A 23955-nucleotide genomic window follows, 5' to 3' on the forward strand; every position below is an offset into this window, starting at 1 on the left:
ATTAGCTTGTTGATCCAACCCCATGTAAGCACTCATATATACTTCGACTAATACAAGCTACTGGAGAACAGCGGATACGAGATGATAACTGCTCACATGTACGTATGTTAGAACACAAGGAGCAATAAAAAGCAATCCCTTTTTCCTTTTTACATTTATTATTATATAATAAGTATGAATTCTCCTAGCACATTTCCGTTACACAGTATAAGGCGTAGGATGAGTTAGAAATACCCCTTGATATAAACCACACACACACACACACACACACACACACACACACACACACACATTCACCCCCACACCCACACCTACATAGTGACTAGTCATATGAGAGCTGCCCAGTGGATTTGGAAAAATATCAGGGAATCTTGAGGTGCACCCCATGACCTGTAAGCATCCTTGCCCTCAGTCCCTGCCCTCTTCATTGTCAGGCATGAAAGAGGCGCCTCACCACAAGGCTCCCTCTCGCCCTCCCTCAGCCATGGGAGCGACGTGGTATATCAAAGAGCACATATCTCAAAAGTAATGCTAGTTGGGCCGAATGAACGACTTATACAATCATTCCTTTAATCATCATTGGCCCTCAACCGATATGTGATGGTCGTTCTTAGAAATCTGTTGACGAAAAAACAAACCGATTCAAGTGTGGGCTACATCGAACGACTCAAGCCTTGTTACACACCATAAAAATACCAAGAAAAAAGGTAACGTTATTTTTACCGACTGAATAGAGAGAGAGAGAGAGAGAGAGAGAGAGAGAGAGAGCATCACAGCATCAATCGAACGAAACAACTCTTATCAAACTCTATACCGCGTCCACGGCATACGAAACAAATCCCCTTTCCAACCTCAGTGACAGAGAGAGACAACACAAGATAATAAGAAAGGGAAAAACAAGAAGGACAAAAAGATAATTATGGTTTCGTGTTTCCGGAGGGTCGACGGCGCCGCCATACTAGGAGAGGCCGCTTGGGAAGACTATTTGGGATTTGAGATGGTGAAGGTTCGTCTTGGTGACCTTATCGGTGTCTGGCATTCTCGCGGCAGGCTGCGTCTTGACCGTGCGTGTGTGCCATACCAATATCTGCGCGAGTTGGGTTAGATTTGGATTGTGGATTTGGAGGTGGGATTGCTGAAGTATTAAGAGCAAAAGGGGTGAGGAAGGAAAGAAGGAAGGAAGGAAGGAAGGAAAGGGGAGGTAGGCTAATGTGTTGTTTTCTCATTGCTTGGTTGACATGCCTCCAGAACGATGCTTGGATAGTTGGTTGCGTTGAGGTGATGATTGAGGTGGTGGTGGCAGAGTGTCAGGATGAGGGAATGGTGGTGATGGACTGATGGTGGTGGTGACGGAAGTGGTGGTTATGGAGATCGATGAATAGGTTTGAGAATGAGGGAATGGTGGTGGTGGTGGTGTTTTTGGTGGGGATGAAGTAGTGGTTAAGGTGCTCGAAGAATAGGTGTTTGTGCTGTGTTGGTGTTCGAGTTATGAATCAATTTGCAGGTGTAATGAGAGAGAGAGAGAGAGAGAGAGAGAGAGATTCGTGCTACCTATGTAAACGTAACAAGACTATCGCACACATTCAACTATAAGAAGAGATGATAAAAAAAAAGAAGATGAATGATATATATGTTACTCTCAATCAGTCAATCAATCACTCAAGCTGTTTATCCCTCAGTCTATCCCTCTCAAGTCAACCTATCAATATATTTATTCGTCTATCTATCTGTCAATCAATCTCTCCTTTCAGTCAATCAAGCAAGCTATTTATTCCTCTATGTGTCTGTTTCAATCAATCAATCTATCTATATCTCTCTACCTTCTCTATTTATTAATCAGTCTCTCCCTCCAGTCAATCATTGAAGGTATTAATTCCTCTATCTGTATCAATCAATCACTATTTATCCATCTACCTGTCTATCCATTACTCTCTCCCTCTCGCCTAGTCAACTTACCTTGGTGCAGTTCTCGGCTAGTGGTTCAATATCTTCGGGTTTGATCTTGAGAGCCTTCAGAAAGCCGTCCTCCTCGAACCCCACGCTGTAGGGCATCAGGGGCGCGTTCCTCTGCGGCGTGAGGGGAGCAAGGGACGTGTTAGTGAGGGCACGGAGCTGTAGGGGGATATAATGGCGGGCCTGGATGTATACGAACTAAGGGAAAATTTAATAAAGCATCAGTAGGGAAGGGGAGGTTTTCAGATGTGCAACATGGATGGATTTGTTTATAGTGTTTCTGCGGCTGTCCCTGTTCTAGTTGATATTGCTGATGAAGAGGTTGTTGTTGTTGTTGTGGAAAAAAGGGTACACGAACAATAACGACAACAATTTTTTCTACTATTACTACTACTACTACTACTACTACTACTACTACTACTACTACTACTACTACTACTACTTTTACTACGACATACTACAGTAACAACTAATACCACTCCTTCTCCTTCTCCTCCTCCTCCTCCTCCTCCTCCTCCTCCTCCTACTACTACTACTACTACTACTACTACTACTACTATATAACAACAAACAACAACAACAGTAACAACAACAACAACATCTACATCACTAATAACACATACAAAAAAACAAGTCCTAACCTGTAGATAAAACTGCACATTGACAGCAAACCCCGCCATGTCCACGGGGAACCTGCGTCCGGCAATCCACCCATCGTAGAAGCCCACGAGTTTGCCGCTGGACACGATGGGCGTCGAGACCCCGAAGCGCGTCACCAGCCCCACCGGGAACATGGACACCTGCCTCGTCAAGCGGATCTGGGGCGGGGCAAGCAAGTAACGTATGACGGATGGTGTGGGCAATGATCGATATTCTCAGACGCTTCCGCCTCTGACATCACATTGTATCTTTTTAGTTTCATGGTGCTACCGACACATGTATTACTAGTTGTATAATCACACTCTGTCCTGCCTGGGTGTTGGGATGGCATGTTCCTCCCTTCTCCCTTGTTGTTTACCTGCAACAATACACTATCAATCAATCAATCAGTATTTCCTAAGTCCGAAAAGGAGATTAATCGGGTTCTCATGTGTTTTTTAGGTTCATGGTGCAGAACAAGTTGCAAATTTCCACCAGGGACATAAAACTACCCATGGAAATGACCAAAACTCCTACGAAAGCCTTGTCAAATGTATGTGCTCGGCCGCCGAAATGAATGTTACCCAATGTCTGAACAGATGGTGTAAGGCCCGTGTTACTCTGAAGGCCTTTCGGAATTTTTCAAGGGTAGATCTGAATGATATAAACTAGTTGGATAGGTTCATGGTGCAGAAAAAGAGTCAAATTACCACCAGGGTCATAAAACTACCCATGGAAATGACCAAAACTCCTACGAAAGCCTTGTCAAATGTATGTGCTGGGCTTATGTTTAGATTTGGCAGCACTGCACATTACTTATACCTATAATCTCAAACATTTCGGGGCTTACACTCACCCACATTTAGCAAGTGTTTCGTAGTGGTTGTTGTGAGTACTTCTTTGTGTTATTTTATGATTCGGGTGATAGTTTGACAAGGTTTCTGCACTATGAATGTGAAAAACGCTCATGAGAACTCGACTACTAACGGTTTCAGGGGCCGAGTTCCCCTGTTTTTCGCAAATAAAACTTTAACAAAGCGTCGAACAAGGATGTTATTTTGGCAGTGGATGATTGAGACCCCGACCTAACGGGCAAAAATATGATTTGGTGACACATGTGGATAATGAAGCACTTATAAGAGTAAATTTAGGGTAAACTTGGCTAAAAAGTTAGAGGCACAGAAGGCTAGCCCCACCAACGACAAAGGTGTTGTTGGGTAGTTGGGTGGGGATGATTGTGTGAGGAAGGAAAGGTTGGGTATGGGGGAGGTTGGTGAACCAACAAGGGATGAAACCAGAAATTACTGCTCGCTTACATACATGCAGCATGTACTACCAATAGTCACATTTTCCATGTAAAGGATGAGTAATTTCCTTCGAGTAAAACTGTTTCTCCCGAACTGATAGACCATATTATAAGGAACATCCATATTTACAGTAGATTAAATATTGCTACGGTGTGTGTGTGTGTGTGTGTGTGTGTGTGTGTGTGTGTGTGTGTGTGTGTGTGTGTGTGAAGCAGTAAGACATAATTGCTGGTTGGATGGATGATTACGCATACGTCAGAGCTAAACGTCACATCGACGTCACGAGAAGATGAGCGGGGCGGGGCTAGCCTCGCTCACAGTGCTTTTAACTTTTTAGCCAAGTTTACCCTAAATTTATTCTTATAAGTGCTTCATTATCCACATGTGTCACCAAATCATATTTTTGCCCAGTAGGGTCTCAAACATCCGCTGCCAAAATAACATCCTTGTCCGACGCTTTGTTAAAGTTTTATTTGCGAAAAACAGGGGAACACGGCCCCTGAAACCATTAGTAATCTCCTTTGCAGCCTTCGGAAATAGTTGTTGTGACTTGTGAGAGCCGAATGCGTCTGAAAATACGGGCCGGTCGGTTTTGTCGGACGAATCCGCCTCTCACATCGACTCTTTCCAAAGGTCCAAAATGAGGTTACTCGTTTTCTTATGAGTGTATTTCACGTTCATGGTACAGATGGTTTGTCACACCGCCACAAGGGTCATACAACTACCCATAGAAATGCCCACAACTCCTAAGAAAGCCTTGTCAAATGCGTGTGCTCGGGCGTCAAAATGTTTAAGAATACGAGCCTAAGCCAACGTTGCCAGGTTGTCGTACACTACTCAGCCTCTTATATTTATCAACGTCCGACCCAAAAACTGTCTCCTGGGCCCAAATAACTAGATTAATTTATATTTATCGCTAAAATAGTTAATTCCTGATGTTTCTTGGCAATAGTTAGGCGTCAAAAACCCGTAAATACTATGCTCTGAGTACGATAATCTGGCAACGGTGGCCTGAGCTCGCACCCCGCCTCACCTCGTCGAAAATGCGGTAGTCGTAGGTGTTGTCGTCGTCGGCGAAGTAGATCACCCCGTCCTTCGCGTGCACCTTCAGCCACTTGAGTCCCGCGTTCCTGTTGCTCACGCCGCGAGGTTTGTTGGCGCCCTTGTACCGCCGTGACGCCGTGCCTGACGGGGAGGGGAACATATTAAGGTAAAGTTGGGGGCATACGCTATAGCTGTGAGTGGTCTCGGTGCCCATATTGACTCCATAATTTTCTGTACTCTATAATTTTCAGCTCATCACTGTCTCATTACTATAGTCTTCCAAATATGTCGAGGCCAGTCTGGCGCAGGCTCCCGCGGGTCCTTTCCTCCCCTCTGCTCTGCCACACAGTCCGAACACCTATTTCTTCCTCTCATATGTAAGCTATAGTTAACAAATGAAAGGAAAAATTAGGTGTTGGAACTGTGTGGCAGAGCAGAAAATGAACCTGGAGTCAACGTCAAACGGACTCGACAATTTTTTTTTCTCTCTCTCTCTCTCTCTCTCTCTCTCTCTCTCTCTCTCTCTCTCTCTCTCTCTCTCTCTCTCTCTCTCTCTCTCTCTCTCTCTCTCTCAGCTGTCCCTATCTCTCATTTATCTGCATCAGCGTCACAGACAACACTTGCTGATCCCTTCAATCCTGTACTCTTTCTTCCCTCCCATCTGAACAGCACACTCCCTCGTCCCTTCCACCCCTCCCTCTCCCTTCGCTACCGCCACCACTCACCCAGGAGGTAGGTGTGCGGGACGCTGCAGGAGTCGAGAAAGGCGAGGACCCTCCTGGTGGGGGACACGGCGTCTTCCACCACCAGCCAGTGAAGATCGGGCACCAGCATCAGTGTCTGGGCCAGCCGTGTCAGCTCCGCCACCTGGAAAGACACACCACATCTTAACACCGTATTTACTATTTTTTTTTTTTTTACAGGGAAAGAGGCAGGTCAAGGACAAAATGAATAAATAAATAAAGCAGACCTCTAGCGCATGTTGAAGTTGCATTTTTAATAATTTTCAATGATAAATTAATGGGATCATATTTTTCTTAGGGGTTTAAATCCATTCCCCAATCAAACATAACTAACTAACTAGCGGAGATAATATACCGACTCTAACTAATTAACGAAAGGAGAGGACGTACTGACTTTTTAATGCATATATACGATACCTTATTGTAGCATGTGTGAAGGCATTTTTTTAATTTTTTTTTTACATACAGGACATATAAAGCATACCACTAAGCACCAGAGGAAGCTAATACAATCCTCCTTAACACGTTCCTCATACACAGAAAACAAAAGAATGTCAAAGAAAATAATAGCAAAGTCCTCCAAGAAGGTACGTCGGGTGTTGTTGATCTTTAAGGCCGTTGGTGGCGCTGGCATCATATTTATAGCGACCTCGATGTTCTGTCTGTGTGGTTTCTGTATATCAGGTCGAGGGGTCACGAGTTGGGTTGCTTCACGATCTGGTTATTAAGTATTAAGTTTTGTCTCGCTTTCTGTGTATATTTGTCTCATTCGGTGTTTTCTTCTTTCGGCTGTGTGTTCTGTTTGTCCGCCTGTCTGTCTGTCTGTCTGTTTGTCTGCTTCACATTTACATATAAGAACTATGCTTGTATGTAAACGAGGCACTGAGTATCTACAGCTAGCAAGTCTCTCTCTCTCTCTCTCTGACAAAGAAACTCGACATAGGAAATAAACGGCGCAGTGTCAAAAGCCTCGGATTTACGACGCTACGAGAAAACAATAATTTGAACCGATGCGACGCGGCGCCGAGCGAAGTTGGTATTGATGGCCCTTTGTTATGAAGAAAAAAATAATAAAAATAAATAAATAAATAAAAATAAATATAAAATACATAACCTCGAGAATAACAGCAAAATGTCATCTCTTTGCAGCAGACTGGTGCCATAAATTAAAAAACCAGTTTACATAGATTTACATAGAAAATCAGAGAGAGAGAGAGAGAGAGAGAGAGACACCACAACGATGATGACTACGACTTCAACGAAAACGGATGACGACGACAGCAAACAATATTCTCTTCATTTTGGGTCATAAATAAAAAAATAAAAAAATAATAATAATAATAAAAAAAAAAAAGTTCACGGTGAAGCAAATAAAACAACAACAACAACCACCACCACCACCACCACAACAACAAAAACAACAAGAGCAACAACAAAAACAAGAGGAACAACAACAACAAAAGCGGGACAGGAACAAAATTGGATCCAGTTCTCGTGAAAATGACTTAGTCTGAGAAAAAAAAAAAAAAAACTCGAACCATGGTGATATTTTGAAATGTTGCACCCTACGAATATTCAGACCACTCAGCCACCACCACCACCACCACCACCACCACCACCACGTCCATCTGATTGCCACTTGTCAGACACGTACAAAGTTAGGAACAATTAGATTTAAACCCGTTTCCTATTTTTTTATTATTTCTCTTTAGCTTTCCGAGACTCAATTCATCCCGTTTTTCATTTGATTTTCTTGCGTGTTCTGTACTTTGTTTTTTTTTAGGCCTTTGATAAAAACTGATGAGGCGTTTGGATCATAAAATCTAATCTATTCCTTTTTGTATTTTCTTTTTAAGCTTTCCGAAATTCAATTTATCCCTTTTTTTATTTAATTTTATTGCACTTTATATAATTTTTTTTTTGCTACGCCTTTGATGCCGCCACTTAATACTGTGAAATAATAAAGGGTTCGAAGTATAAGATTTAATCCATTTCTTTTTTTATATTCATTTTTTTAGATTTCAGAGATTCAATTCACTGTTTCTTTGTATCTGATTTTATACCATGTTATATTTTGTTTATTTTTTGCTACGCCTCTGATGCTGCCTTTTAATACTATGTAAATGTGTGTCACGGTGTGTGTGTGTGTGTGTGTGTGTGTGTGTGTGTGTGTGTGTGTGTGTGTGTGTGTGTGCTTGGACAATTAGATTTAACTCCTCCCCCTCCTCCCTTATTTTTAGGTTCCTGAGATTCAATTCAACCCGTTTTTTTGTTTCCTTTTATTGCATGTTAGATACTTTTTTTTATAAGACCTTTGATGCTGTCCATTTTCCTGTTCCCCTCCCCCCCTCTTTTTTTTTTTTAGCTTTCCGAGATTCAATTCATCCCGTTTTTTATTCGGTTTTATTGCATGTTCCATATTTTTTTTTTAGGCTTCTGACGCCGCCTCTCAACGTTGTGTAATAGCATTAAGGCGTTCGGCGTTCTCCAAATCTCATAACGCGTCCAAAAGGGGTTCTGTTGATGCTATTTTGTTCCAGCCTTTTAGTCCATATCAGCGAGTCATATTGCATGTTATAGTTTGTTTTTGTGAGGCCTCTGATGCTGTCTTTCAACGTTGTGTATTAATATTAAGGCGTTCGGCGTTCTCCAAATCTCATAACGCGTCCAAAAGGGGTTCTGTCGAGGCTATTTTGTTTCAGCCTTTTAGTCCATATCAGCGAATTAAATTATTGCATGTTAAAGTTTGTTTCTGTGAGGCCTCTGATGCTGCCTTTCAACGCTGTGTGATAATAATAATAGATTTGGTGTTCTCCAAATCTCATAACGGGTTCGAAAGAGGTTGTGTTGATGCTATTTTGTTTCAATCTTTCAGTCATATCAGCGAATTGAATTATTGCATGTTATAGTTTGTTTCTGTGAGGCCTCTTTCAACGCTGTGTGATAATAACAAGAGATTAGGCGTTCTCTAAATCTCATAACGAATCCAAAAGAGGTTCAGTTGATGCTATTTTGTTTCAACTTTTCAGTCATATTATCGAATTGAATTATTGCATGTTAAAGTTTGTTTTCGTGAGGCCTCTGATGCTGCCTTTCAACGCTGTGTGATAACAATAAGAGATTCGGTGTTTTCCAAATCTCATAACGTTTTCGAAAGAGATTGTGTTGATGCTAATTTGTTTCAGTCTTTCAGTCATATCAGCGAATTGAATTATTACATTTTATACTTCGTTATTTTTAGTCCTTTGATGCTGGCTTATAACGCTGTGTAATAATAATATGAGATTAGGCGTCCTCTAAATATCACAACGAGTCCAAAAGAGTTTCTGTCGAGGCTATTTTGTTTCAGCCTTTTAGTCATATTAGCGAATTGAATTATTACACGTTTTACTTCGTTATTTTTAGTCCTTTGATGCTGGGTAATAACATAGTGTAATAATAATAAGGATTTCAGCGTTCTCCAAATCTCATAACCCGTCCGAAAGAGGGTCTGTTGATGCTGTTTTGTTTCAGCCTTTTAGTTCATATCAGCGAAGTGTAATAAAGAGCTCTCCAACTCTCATAACCCGAGTCAAAAAGGGATGCTACTGTTTTTTTTTTTTTTCGTCTTAATTAAGTGATATTCGTCCTTGTCTGGCAGGACCGAAATATTTGAGTGGTTAATCTTTTTTAATCTTTTTGACAGTCTCTCTCTCTCTCTCTCTCTCTCTCTCTCTCTCTCTCTCTCTCTCTCTCTCTCTCTCTCTCTCTCTCTCTCTCTCTCTCTCTCTCTCTCTCTCTCTCTCCTGTTTTTGTCTTTAATGCTCTCTCCCTTCTTTTTTTTCTCTATTTCACTCGTCTTTCATCCCATCCTTTTTTTTATCCATGTTTCCCTTGCTCCAGCTATATGCCAGTACTACCTCTTTGACCTTCCTCTCGTTTTCATCACTCTATCTCTCTTTATTTGCCTCTTCGCTTGGTGTGGGTGCAGTAAGGTGACAGGGTACTGGTGCGTGCATAGTACCGCCGGTAACACGAGGATCAAGCCTCCACCTGTGCCCCTGAAACTACACCTCACCCATCGTGAGTATTAAGGGGGATCCTGGGGCTGCTCTGTGTAGGCCACTCGGCCTCTTTCAGTCTCCCTGTGTTTCTATGTTCTTATGTTCTTATGTAATGAAGCCATTTTCCCCCACAGCTTAGGCTAGCAGTAGTGTAAGTTAAGGGTAGTAATTTCCTCTTATTTCTCTCTTTACTGTAAACATTTCCATGTCCCTTTCTTCCTTAAAGGTACATGGTGTTCTCTTCTAACTATTTCCTGCCGGCACGTTGCCGGAGGGAGAGGTGGGTGGGGAGGAGCCTTCATCTATTCTGTCCTGTCCTACCACACGTAGATTACTAGTAGTAGCGGTAGTAAACAGACACCCTCGCCATAGACCGATAGGTCTTCTGGTGTCTGTTCTTCCTATGTATTCCTCCATTCTTCCTACTTACCCTTCTCGTTCCCTTCATCAACTTTCGCAAATACAGAGTTAGTTTTCATTTTGTTTAATTTGTCACCTTTCAGTGTTTCCATTAATAAGCATGCGACGCGGGGTGCAGTTTACGTCAGTGTGTAAGAGATGGGATATTATACATTAGTCGAGTATGTAATAGTGTGTCCTGTCGATGATGAAGGTGAAGGGGAATAGAAAACATGAACTGAAACCACCTGGAAACACCTGTCAGTATTTTTATTTTTTCTGATTCTTTATTGTTAAACTTCCTTCCTCTTTCCTTTTCTTTTTTTTCTTCTATTTTTCTTCATATCTTCCTCTCCCTCTCCTTGTCATTTTTATTATGGTCTCTTCTTTTTTCATTCTTTTCTTCTTCTTCTTCTTCCACTTCTTATTTTCTTTCCCTCCTCCTCCTCCCTTTCCTCTTCTTCTTCTTCTACTACTACTACTACTACTACTCTCCTCCTCCTACTATTACCATTGCTACTACTACTACTACTACTACTACTACTACTACTACTACTACTACTACTACTACGTACTATTTTCGAGGACATGTCTTATTGGTAACTTGGAGGTAAAGGAAAAGAGGAAAGAGAGAAGAGGAGGAGGAGGAGGAGGAGGAGGAGGGGTATAAGCCACTCACTCGACATCTGACAGAGGGATTCGGGGGCTATTAATATCCTGTTGCGCGTTCGTCTGTTTGTGTCAGCCAATATAACAGAACCAATACCTGTGTCCTTTATTGTTTTCCTCTCTCTCTCTCTCTCTCTCTCTCTCTCTGCAACACACCTACCTACACACATATTGGGAATGCTACAATGCTCCTCCTCCTCCTCCTCCTCCTCCTCCTATTCCTCTCCTTTTTTTCTTTATTCTTCTCCACATTGTTTCCTCCTCCTTGCACTCTCTTCCTCTTCATTCTCTTCCTCCTCGCTGGTTTGCCTCTTACTCCTTCGGCTCCTTTACGTCTTCCATATCTCCCTCTTTATCTTCTTACCCTCCACTCTTTGCCTCCCCTCGCCTTTTTCTTGTTTAGTCCCACATTCCTCCTTTTACTTCTATTACAGGCTCACGGCGTAGATGGGAAAGTCTTGAACTGGATCAGGGCGTGGCTTAGTGGTAGAAAGCAGAGAGTGCAAATCAATGGTAAAAAATCTGAATGGGGCAGTGTTACGAGTGGAGTCCCACAAGGGTCGGTGCTGGGTCCGCTGCTTTTTATCATTTACATCAATGACTTGGACACAGGAATTAGTAGTGATGTCAGTAAGTTCGCAGATGATGCCAAGATCGGTAGAGTAATCCAATCAGACCAGGACGCTAGCGTTCTCCAGGATGAGCTTGACAGAATTTACTGATTGGGCGGGGAAGTGGCAGATGGAATTCAATGTCGGAAAGTGTAGCATTCGAGTGTAGGTAGGAATAACCCCTCACATAATTACTCTTTAAATGGCACTCCTCTAAACAGGCCTGGGTGTGAGAGAGATTTAGGAGTCTTAGTGAGCACTAACCTTCGTTCAAGGTCCCAATGCATTCAGGCTAAGAATCGTGCAAACAGGGTACTGTGTTTCATCTCAAGGAGCGTAAGCAATAGGAGCGCTCAGGTCATCCTCAAACTTTACTTAGCTCTAGTTAGACCTCACCTTGATTACGCGGTCCAGTTCTGGTCACCCTACTATAGAATGGATATCAAGATGTTAGAATCTGTACAGAGAAGGATGACAAAAATTATTCAGGGTGTGAGAAACTTGCCCAATGAGGATAGATTTAAGCATTTAAATCTACACTCTCTAGAAAGGCGAAGGTTGCGAGGAGACCTTATCAAGGTATATAAATGGATGAAGAGCTTTAATAAAGCGGATAATAGGTTTCTGGTAGTAAAGGAGCCAGGTATGACACGAAGCAATGGTTTCAAGTTAGACAAATTCAGATTCAACAAAGACATAGGCAAGAATTGGATCACAAATAGAGTGGTGGATGAATGGAACAGGCTTGACAGTCATGTTGTGGGTGCCAATACCATATATACATTCAAGAAGAGGTTGGATAAATTCATGGAAAGTGAGGTAGGGTGGGGTTAGGATAACAGGAGCTGCCTTGTATAGGCCAACCGGCCTCTTGCAGACTCCTTACATTCTTATGTTCTCTCTCACCACTATTTGCCTACCCCTCACCTTTTCCTTCCTTTGTTTCCTCTTTTTTTATTTCCAGTTCCTTTTCCTCCTATCCCAGTATCCGGTTTTCCTCGTCCTCCTTGACATCTTCCATATCTAGTTCATTTTCTCCCCTTTCCCTCTACTCTTTGTCTTCTTTCGCCTTTTCTCTCCTGTTTCCTCTTTTTCCTTCTACCTCTATTGCTACATTCTCTTTCCCTCTCCCTGTATTGGCTTTTCCTCCTCACCCTCCTTGATAGCCTGGTGTTCTCCGTGCTACGCTCCCGGACGTCAGAACACAGTAATACGAGGGTTGGCTGCTCACTAAGTACCCCTTGTTATTCATGGATTGTCTAAACGCCCCTTTGCTGCGGTTATTGCCTGTTGCTGCTGCCTTCCCCTCAATGCTGCGTTTTATTTTATTTGTGAGTCGTTCTTTCTACGTCCCTTCTTCTTTTTCGTTTTCCCCCTCATCGTTATTGTTGTAGTCGCCTTCGTGTTCGTTTTTTTTATTATTAAGTATCATTATTATTATTGCACGTTATTGTTTTTTTTGTGTGTGATATTCTCTCTACTTTCATTTTTCTTCCATTCTTTCGTTCTCATCATCCTTTTGTTAGTTGTCTTCGTCCTTTTCTTCTTTTTCTTTTTTAGTTCATTCCCTTTACCCTTGTACTTTTCTTCGTCTTTTTCTTCTTTTCCCTTTTAATTAATTTCCTTTACCCTTGTACTTGTCTTCGTCTTTTTCTTCTTTTCCCTTTTAATTAATTTCCTTTACCCTTGTACTTGTCTTCGTCTTTTTCTTCTTTTCCCTTTTAATTAATTTCCTTTACCCTTGTACTTGTCTTCGTCTTTTTCTTCTTTTTCTTTTTTAGTTCATTTCCTTTACCCTTGTACTTGTCTTCGTCTTTTTCTTCTTTTCCCTTTTAATTCATTTCCTTTACCCTTGTACTTGTCTTCGTCTTTTTCTTCTTTTTCTTTTTTAGTTCATTTCCTTTACCCTTGTACTTGTCTTCGTCTTTTTCTTCTTTTTCTTTTTTAATTAATTTCCTTTACCCTTGTACTTGTCTTCGTCTTTTTCTTCTTTTCCCTTTTAATTAATTTCCTTTACCCTTGTACTTGTCTTCGTGTTTTTCTTCTTTTCCCTTTTAATTCATTCCCTTTACCCTTGTACTTGTCTTCGTGTTTTTCTTCTTTTCCCTTTTAATTCATTCCCTTTACCCTTGTACTTGTCTTCGTATTTTTCTTGTTTTCCCTTTTAATTCATTCCCTTTACCCTTGTACTTGTCTTCGTGTTTTGTACTTTTATTTTTATTATTACATACTGCTATTTTTTTGTTTTGTTTTTTAGTGACATTCTCTTTTCCTTCCTTTCCTTTACTTTCTCGTTTTCATTACCTTTGTTGTAGTTTTTATTTTTATTTTATTTTATTTATTTATTTTTTCGGCAAGGGTGTCTAGATAGCTCAAGGCACCCCCCCCCAAAAAAAAAAAGAGCAACAAAAAAGTCCCCTCAGCGCTTTCTTTCGTTTTCGTCTTTTTTTCAACTTCTTTTTTTATCAAACATTATTATTTCTGTTTGGTTGTAAGTGTGACTCATTCTCTACCTTTCTTCTTTCTCTATTCTTGTTTTTTTTCGTCCTTATCATCCTTGTTGTAGTTGATTTCGTCTTCTCTTTTTTCCCTACATATTTTTTTTCTTTCTTCCTATTCATCTCATTACTACTGTTCCTCTTCTTTCTCCTCTTCCTCCTAATCATTATCAGTAGCAATAGCATCCTCATATTAGCATCATCATCATCATCACTGTCATTTTCACTTTTCTCTCCCCGTTCTCCTCCTCCTCTTCGTTCTTCTCCTCCTCCTTCTTCCCTTCAGCCTCACCTTCAGATAAAATCGAGACAAAAAAAAAAAAAAAAAAAAAAAAAAAGAGCGGGGGCAATGACGGCCTCCGCTTCCTTCTCTCCCCTTCAGAGAAATGGAGGAAAAAGAAATCATTGAAATACCTCTCGGCTGCTGTTTCCGGGCGACACTCGACACCGATATTCAACACCATGATATATTTTTCGGGCTATTCCTGGCACTGCGTCACTCCCGGAAAATAAGTCCCTTCACTGCTCCCTGCCATATGTGTGTGTATATAGATCTCGCTGAATGCCCTCCCTCCCTCAATCCAGGTCACTTCAACTCTAACAACTGTGATTATCTTGGAGTTCTAATACGTAGCAGGAGAGGTTTATTTTTGTGCTTTCTAACTTTTATTTTAAGATTTCCATATTGGTTGCCACATCAGATATCAGATTTCGCTCTCTGTCTGTGTGGGTCTGTCTGTGTTTGTGCCTGTCTGTCTGTCTGTCTCTCTCTCTCTCTCTCTCTCTCTCTCTCTCTCTCTCTCTCTCTCTCTCTCTCTCTCTCTCTCTCTCTCTCTCTCTCTCTCTCTCTCTCTCTCTCTCTCTCTCTCTCTCTCTCTCTCTCTCTCTCTCTCTCTCTCTCTCTCTCTCTCTCTCTCTCTCTCTCTCTCTCTCTCTCTCTCTCTCTCTCTCTCTCTCTCTCTCTCTCTCTCTCTCTCTCTCTCTCTCTCTCTCTCTCTCTCTCCTTCTCCTTTTCTCTCCTTCTCCTTCTCTTCTTCTTCTCTCTCTCTCTCTCACTCTTTCATTTTTCTTCTCTATTTCTCCTCCAACCTTTCTTTCCTTCTTCTCCTCCATCTTCTTCCGTCCACCTTTCCATTGCTTTTTTTTTTTTCCTTTTCGTCTCTTTCTCGTCAATTTCTTTTTCTTCCTCCTTCTCCTCCATCTTCCTTCCATCTCTCTTTCTCTCTTTCTTTTTCCTTCTCTCAGTCTCATCCATCCTCTTGCCATTCTCCATTCTCCTTCTCCTCCATCTTCTTCCTTCCATCTTTCTCTTTCGCTCTTTTTCTTTCCTTCTGCCTCTGTCTCATCCATTCTCCTTACATTCTCCATCCTCCTCCTTCTCCGCCTCTTTTTCCTCCTCCTCCTTCTCCTCCTCCTCCTCCCCCTTCACATACCTGCTCGGGGCGTCGGTAGGTCGGCGTGATGACATATATGATAGTCTTGGAGGAGGAGAGGAGAGGGCTTGCTGACCGCCCCGACGCCACCCCACAGAGTGGCGGCAGACGGCAGGCAGGCAGCAGCGGAGGCGGCGGCGGCGGCGGGATAGTCTTGGAGGAGGGAGGAGGGGGGGGGAGGTTTGGACGCCCTGACACTTCGCACCTAGGAGGGGCAGCGGCAGACAGAAAGAAGCGGAGCGGCGGCGGCGGCGGGTGACCTCCTCGGCGATGCGGTAGCGTTGAGGTGATGATGGTGATGGTTGTTGTTGTGGTTGTTGTGGTTGTTGCTCCTGATGTTGTTGATGATGGCTTTTACTGGTGCCGTCAGACGTTCTTTCACCACTGTAAGAAAATAAAAAAAAGGTGATTGAGTGTTTGAGAGAGAGAGAGAGAGAGAGAGAGAGAGAGATTTACATAGATTTACATAGAAAATCAGACCACACAGACCCCATGGTCCAGACTTGGTGGTCTGTCCTTAAACCTAAGTGATTTTACATTAATCAGAAGACTCCAAAACGTTGCATTTCTACTCTAGTTGATATTAAGTTGAAGGAAGTGACGGTCGAGCTTATTTTGAAGGAGTCAATCGTGTTACACTGGACCACTGATGATGGGAGCTTATTCCATTCTCGCACTACAACGTTGGTGAAGAAAAATTTGGTGCAGTCTGAATTTACTTGTCTACATCTGAGTTTTACGCCATTGTTCCTCGTGCGCAAAGTGTCATCGATCATAAACAATGTTGATCTGTCTACATTCGTGAAACCATTAAGTATTTTAAAACATTCGATCAGTTTTCCTCGGAGGCGACGTTTCTCAAGAGAGAACATGTTAAGGGTCGAGAGCCTCTCGTCATAGTGTTTGTTACGCAAGGAAGGGATAATTTTTGTTGCCCAACGTTGAACACCTTCTCATTTAGCAATGCCCTTTGCATGGTGGGGAGACAAAAACTGTACCGCATATTCCAAGTGGGGTCTGACTAAACTAGTGTAAAGCGGACGTATTACTTCTTTATTTTTTTTAATAATAAAGTTTCTTTTAATGAAGCCCAGCATTCTGTTCGCTTTATTTGCTGCATCGATGCATTGCTGTGAGAGTTTGAGGTTTGACACAATTTTGACACCAAGGTCCATGACGCATTGAACGCTTGTGAGTTTGACGCCACGCATTTCGTAATCGAACCTCTTATTTCTTGTTCCAACTTGAAGGACCTGACACTTATGCACATTAAAGGGCATCTCCAATTTATCAGACCAAGCTGAAATTTTAGCAAATCTTCTTGGAGGCTTTGTCTGTCTTCGTCATTGAGAACCGAGTTACCAATCTTTGTGTCGTCTGCAAATTTACTAATGAGATTATTGATTCCAACGTCCACATCGTTGATGAAAATAATGAAGAACACTGGGCCAAGAACCGAGCCCTAAGAGACACCACTAGTGACAGGCGCCCACTCTGAGTTAAATCCGTCGATCATCACTCTTTGTTGTCTGTTGCTCAACCAATTCGTGATCCACTGGTGTACTTGACTGTCAATACCTATTTGTTTTAATTTGTAAAGTAATTTATGATGCGGGACTTTATCAAACGCTTTCTGGAAATCAAGATAGACTACGTCCAGTGATTTGGTTACGTCATAAACAGTGAAGAGGTCGTTATAAAGGTTAATAGATTTGATAGGCAGGATCTTTTATTTCGGAAGCCATGTTGTGAGTCCCCAATTAATGAGTGGCTTTCAAGGTAACTCACAATTTTGTCTCTAATTATGCCCTCAAGTAGCTTACCTACAACCGAAGTTAGACTAATGGGCCTGTAATTACCTGGTACTTTTTGTCTCCTTTCTTAAAATCGGTGTCACGTTAGCCTTTTTCCAATCTGAAGGGACAATGCCTTGTCGCAAGGACATATTGAATACGGTTGTGAGGAGGAGAGTATTTCGCTCTTTGTTTCTTTCAGCAGAGTTGGATATACTTTATCAGGTCCAGGACTTTTATTTGTTTTAAGTGATTTGAGGGCTTTAAGGACTTCATCGGGTTTTATTTCAAAGTTAGACAATGCATGCTCGGGATTTACATTAGTACTGGTGTTGGTGGTGGTGGTGGGAGGACTGTTATTATTAAACACCGAGGAAAAGTAATTATTTAATAGGTTTGCAACGTGTTGGCTGTCAGTCACTAGTGCACCGTCGCTGTTTATTAAAGGTCCAATTCCACTTCTGATCGCCTTTCTGTTGTTTATGTAACTGAAGAAGGATTTCGGATTATTTTTACAGTTGGCTGCAATATTTACTTCATATCTACGCTTTGCCTGATGCACTAATCTTTTTACTCGTCGCCTTGCATCATTGTAAAGTCTAATGTTTTCGGGCGTGCTTTGGTCTTTCTTTAACCTGTAAGACAATTTTCTCTCCTTGACTGAGTGTTTAATTTCAACAGACAGAGAACAGACATACAGGCACAGACAGACAGACAGACAGACAGGCACAGACAGACACATAAAGACAAACAGAGACACAGAAAGACGGACAGACATAAAAACAGGCAGACATAGAGATAAAAAACACATACACAACACATAAACCGACAGACAGACGTAGACACAGAAATGAATATACAGAGAAACACAACAAGAGTAAACAGATAGCTTTATAGGTAGATAGATAAACAGACAGACGGACAGAGACATAGACCCTCAGTAATGGGAACAAACAAGCGAACAGACAGACAGACAGATGGATGGTCAGATCAAATCAATTTTACGAGGCAGATAAAGAAAAGTGGAAGAGGAGGAACCACCACGACGGAGAAGGAAAGGAAGAAAACGGGAAGAATATAAAAGAAAGAAAGAGTGAAGAAAAGAAAAATATAATAAATGAAGGAAGAAAGAAGAAAGAAATATTGAAAGAAAGGATTGAAAAAGTAAAACACGTAGACAAAAGATATAGAAAAGAAAGTATAAATGAAGACAGAAAAAAAGAATGAGGAGAGGAAGAAGAAAGAGAAATAATGAAAGAAATAGATAAGAACAAAACAAAAACAAAGACACAGAGAAATGCAATATAGAAACAGAAAAACAGAAAACAGAGAAAGAGGAAGAGGAAATAGCTGAAGAAAGGAGGATTGTCATAATAAAGAAAATAAAAGAAAGAGAGGAGAGCAAGAAAAGTTTAATCAGAAGAAAAACGAGAGAAGGATGCAATGTTTCCTGCAGCTATCAGGTTCGCGAGGAGGGGGTAGGAGAGAGAGAGAGAGAGAGAGAGAGAGAGAGAGAGAGAGAGAGAGAGAGAGAGAGAGAGAGAGAGAGAGAGAGAGAGAGAGAGAGAGAGAGAGAGAGAGAGAGAGAGAGAGAGAGAGAGAGAGAGAGAGAAAAGAGGAAAGACACAGGAGGTCGATGGAAGGAAAACGGCAGGAGGGAAAGGAAGAGAAGAAGACGTAAAGGGAGAAGAATGGAGGAAGGAGAGAAGGCGGGGAGTGAAGAGGAAAAAAAAAAAAAAACATCAATTTTCGTGAAGATAAAAACAAACAAACTATATTGCAAGACAGAAAAAAAAGATGGAATATAAATGAAAATCAACCTGGCCCTTTCATATATTTTTTTTTCGAGAGTTGAGTAGAAAAAAAAAGTACGGGTTAATAATCTTTTCATTTGAGGCGGATTTCCGTAACAAAAAAATAGAGAGAAAAAAATAAAGTGATTCGTTTTCTTTTAATGAGATTAATCTGCGGCTTTTTTTTTTCTTTTTAATTCCCTTAATTTAAATGGGATTACCAGGGAAGGCGCATTTTTCAGGGGGTGAGACTCGCCGCAGAGTGAGACCTTTGGAATTTCAATTTGTCGGGAAAGGTAATTATTCTCTGGCCTTTGACACGACCCAGACTTTCAATGGGATGTGTTTTATAGTGTAGAAAAGTTAAGAAGGGTAAAGTAGGATAAGTTTAAAGCAAAAGTCAACACCCATCTGTACACTCATTAGGCCTTGTGTTTGTCCCCCTCTCCTTTTTTTCTCTTTTTAATAATTCTTCTCTTTACTGTCCTTTTATTCATATCCATGCCTGCTCATCGAGGGGACTCTGCAGGGGTCTATATATTTTTTCCCTTGATGCCCTTTCACGGATCTCAATAGTAGTAGTAGTAGTAGTAGTAGTAGTAGTAGTAACAATGGTAATAACGACAACAATACTACTACTACTGCTACAACTACTACTACTACTACTACTATCTTTTATGTGTAGTGTTAGAAGAACTAGAACTAAAGATAAATCAAAGCCACGAAATATCTAGTGCAAAACGTATGGTGCTAAAGAGGAAAAAATACCACAAAAACACAAAGCCAGCACCACCAAGGACCCTGACCAAAACACATATTCAAGTCGGGGACAGAATCACAGGAGAGGAAGCCGTGAGAAAGAACTTAAAACAACGAAATATCTAATGTAAAACGTATGGTGCTAAAGGAAAATGAAGACCAAAATAAACAAAGCCATCATCACCAAGGACCCTGACCAAGACACATATTCAAGTCGGGCACAGAATCACAGGAGAGGATGCCGTCAAAAGGAGGGAATCCCGAGAAGTGTTTGGTAATATCTTATCCTTCCCTCTGCGTCACATTTCCTGTTTCGAAGATAAATGCAAAGTGCTCGAATAAAGATACTCAGCACTCAGCGTTCATCGTCAAGCTAGGAAATTTGTTTGAAGAAAAGATAAAATTGTATGATCTACTGCTGGTCATCTGTTTGGGTTTCATGTGATCTTGTGGTGGTCTGAATGGATGTTTTAGCTATTTTACATTCGACTGCATTTCCTGCCTTGAGTTTGAGTAAGTTGGTGTGGTAAATACGTCTTAATCGTGACAGAAAGGAAGGATTATATTACATAACCTCCTGTTGCTAGTTATCTGTTCGGGTTTCATAATGATGTGAACTTGTGGTGGTCTGAATGTGAGTCTTAATCATTTTTACATTAGATTTCGTTTCCTGCCTTGCCGGTGAATAAGTTTGTGTGGTAAATGTCTAAACTCCTTTCGCCATCTATCAATTTGGGTTTCATAAAGATGCGAGGATTTGTGGCGGTCGCAAAGTAAGGACCATTTTGCCATTCATCACATTTAATAACTATTTTACATTAGAATGCGTTTCCTGCCTTGACGCTGGATATGTTTGAGTGGGGTAAATGTGTCTTTATTCCATTCGTCGTCTATCAATTCATGTTTCATAAAGGCGCGAGGGTTTGTGATGGCCGTAAAGTTAGTCGTGAGCCACTTTGCATTTCATTACATTTTAATATCTTCACGATGAACGATTCTCGGCGCTGAATATGTATAAATTTCTATCATTTCTCAATTTGCGTTCCATAAAGACGGGAGAGCCTGTGATGGTCTTTATGAATATGTCTTTAAATATATACGCTCTTTATTTGCTCCTCTCTTAGTATTACATTCGGTTGGTTAAGGTCGAGCAAGTTTTACGTTGTGTACGTTATGATCATTTCTCAATTTGCGTTTCAATTATCAAGATGCGATAACTTGCGATAGTCTTTTCAATTTGAACGTTAACTACGATCTTTATTTGTGTTTCTCTTACTAACACAGAACGAGTTAAAGTCCTAAATATGTGCTATGACCATTTCTTCATTTGCGTTTCAATCACCAAGATGCGATAACTTGCGATAGTCTTTTCGATTTCAACTCTAACTACGATCTTATTTGCGTTTCTCTTACTATCACAGCTGCTAGTTTGTGGGAGAACGAGTTAAGTGTGCTATGTGTGGTATGACCATTTCTTCATAAATTTGCGTTTCAGTCATCAAAATGCGATTGTCTTTACGAATGCGTCTTTAGCCACGATCTTTATTTTGCTCTTCTCTTAGGATCATATTTACCTGTTTGGGGGTGAACAAGTTTCAGCGCTAAATATGTGCAATCACCATTTACAAATTTGCGTTTCAATCATAAAAATGAAATAACTTGCGATATTCTTTACGAATTTAACTTTAACTACGATCTTTATTTGCGTTTCTCTTACTATCACGATTGCTTGTTTGAAGGTGAACAAGTTTTAGCGCTAAAGTGCTATCACCCTTTCTCCATTTGCGTTTCAGTCATTAAAGTGCGATAACTTTCGATAATCCTTACGAACACGTCTTAAACTACGCTCTTTATTTGCCGTTATCTTAATATATCACATTTACTTGTATGAGAGTGAAGGAGTTTTAGCGCTTGTGCGATCAAAAGTTTCTTAATTTGGATTCTGTCAAGTTCGAGTTACAGGTGATGATCTATATACCGGCCTCGATCTTCAGGCAACCAAAGCAATGCGCAACTTGAGAGAGGTCAGCAAGAACACGTACACAAACCTCACACGGGAATCGCATAAGTTCGATCATAACCACAAGTTGCCGCCTCGTGCTATAGTATTGCGTCGGGAAGGTTACCTAAGATGCCTGGGACCGTATTCTCAGACGCTTTCCGCTTTCACAACAACTTCTTCCAAAGGTCACAAAGGAGATAAGTCGGATTACCATGAAAGGTCTTCCACGTTCATGGTGCAGGAGCCTTGTCAGACTATCACTAGGCTCATAAAACCACCCATGGAAATACCCACAACATCAACAAAAGCCTTATTAAATGTAGGTGTGTGTAAGTCTCGAAATGTTTGAGAATATGTGAACTGACTCGAGACATTCCCTATCAGTTTCGGCGTCTAGCTGATAGTGAAAATGGAAAGAACAAGCTGGTAATGATGATGATGATGATTGAGGGGACCTGGTGTATGGGTGTGTAAGAGAGGGTAGGGAGAAGGAAGGGTAGGGTCTGATGTTATGGAAAGGATGAATAGATGGGGGATGGGAGAAGGGGTATAAGGGGGAACGGGGGGAGGGGGCTTCTATATTGCAAGGGAAGGATAGGGGTAGGGATAGGAGAGGAGATATTAGGGGGGAGAAGATGGAGAAGGGGGGTCTGCTGTAATGGAAGGGAAGGATAAGGGTAGGGATAGGAGAGGAGGTATTAGGGGGGAGAAGATGGAGAAGGGGGATCTGCTGTAATGGAAGGGAAGGATAGGGGCAGGGATGGAAGAAGAGGTATTAGGGGCAGGGATGGAAGAGGGGGTATCGGAGGGGAGAAGGTGGGGGAGGGCATGATGTAATGGAAGGGAAGGATTAGGGCAGGGATGGAAGAGGGGGTATCGGGGGGGAGAAGGTGGGGGAGGGCATGATGTAATGGAAGGGAAGGATTAGGGCAGGGATGGAAGAGGGGGTATTAGGGGGGGAGAAGGTAATAATAATGTAATAAAGGGAAGGATTAGGGAAGGGATGGAAGAGGGGGTGTCGGGGGGCCTGCTGCTGGGGGGGGGGGGGAGGGGGGGGTAAGGGGTCTGCAGCTGCTTGGACTGGCGCGGCTCCCAATTACTTCCCCGGCATCGGCTCATGAAATATGCACGAGGAATTATTCTTCCAGATGTCGGTGTTTACCTAGGCCAGAGTTGTTTGTGTACCCCGGGCCCTGCGTGTGTGTGTGTGTGTGTGTGTGTGTGTGTGTGTGTGTGTGTGTGTGTGTGTGTGTGTGTGTGTGTGTGTGTGTGTGTGTGTGTGTGTGTGTGTGTGTGTGTGTGTGTGTGTGTGTGTGTGTGTGTGTGTGTGTGTGTGTGTGTGTGTGTGTGTGTGTGTGTGTGTGTGTGTGTGTGTGTGTGTGTGTGTGTGTGTGTGTGTGTGTGTGTGTGTGTGTGTGTGTGTGTGTGTGTGTGTGTGTGTGTGTGTTGCTGCTGCTGTCGTTTTTGTATTTATTTTTAACACACACACACACACACACACACACACACACACACACACACACACACACACACACACACACACACACTATACAACTGCCATGACCACTGTGGCTGCTACTACACATATAGTAACTTTTATATATACAATTTAAATACGTTTAATAGTAATATTGATATAATTAATGATGGCAATAACGCGAATATTATAATAAGGATATTACTAACTACAAATCTCAAACGAGCATAAACAATAACAGAAAACATTACTATTATTATTATTATTATTATTATTGTTATTATTATTATTATTATTATTATTATTATTATCATTATTATTACCATCATCAACACCAATATCATCATCGTCATCCTCCTCAGCTCACCTCTGAAGCCCTGACTCTCCTCCAGCACTCCCCCGCGGGCCTGTGCGGGCGTCCTGGTGCTGGCCTGCTGCTCCGACCACAGCAGCACCACCAGCAGGCCGCCCACCGCGCCCACACCCACCACGGCGCGCAGCCCGGACGCCATGCCGCCGCCCACGCCGCCGCCGCCGTCAGCTACAGGCTCACGGCGATGTCTGTAGGGGAGAATGATTTAAGTAATGATGGTGATGGAAAGGTATTGACACTGCTATTATTATTACTGTTACTCCTCCGTATTCTCCTCCTTTTCCTCTTCCTCCTCCTCCTTCACCTCCTCCTCCTCTTCCTTCTACTACTTCTACTACTACTACTACTACTACTACTACTGCTACTGCTACTACTACCACTATACTACTACTACTACTTTAATGATAGCCTTAGAACCG

The 23955-nt window shown here is 41.8% G+C and overlaps 1 protein-coding gene across 1 annotated transcript; it reads right to left on the reverse strand.

The window, feature by feature from the left end:
• Positions 1-137: 137 nt before the first annotated feature.
• LOC126997259 (galactosylgalactosylxylosylprotein 3-beta-glucuronosyltransferase P-like) lies at positions 138-23754 on the reverse strand. The gene is made up of 8 exons (XM_050858255.1): positions 23531-23754; positions 15562-15723; positions 15340-15410; positions 5669-5810; positions 4933-5084; positions 2595-2771; positions 1957-2067; positions 138-1087 (listed from the first exon to the last, which is right to left on the reverse strand). The coding sequence occupies exons 1-8, from the start codon at positions 23673-23675 to the stop codon at positions 959-961; spliced, it is 1089 nt and encodes a 362-aa protein (XP_050714212.1). The 5' UTR covers positions 23676-23754; the 3' UTR covers positions 138-958.
• Between the last annotated feature and the right edge of the window lie 201 nt (positions 23755-23955).

Source organism: Eriocheir sinensis, chromosome 12 (assembly GCF_024679095.1).
Source record: "Eriocheir sinensis breed Jianghai 21 chromosome 12, ASM2467909v1, whole genome shotgun sequence".
Taxonomy (NCBI): domain Eukaryota; kingdom Metazoa; phylum Arthropoda; class Malacostraca; order Decapoda; family Varunidae; genus Eriocheir; species Eriocheir sinensis.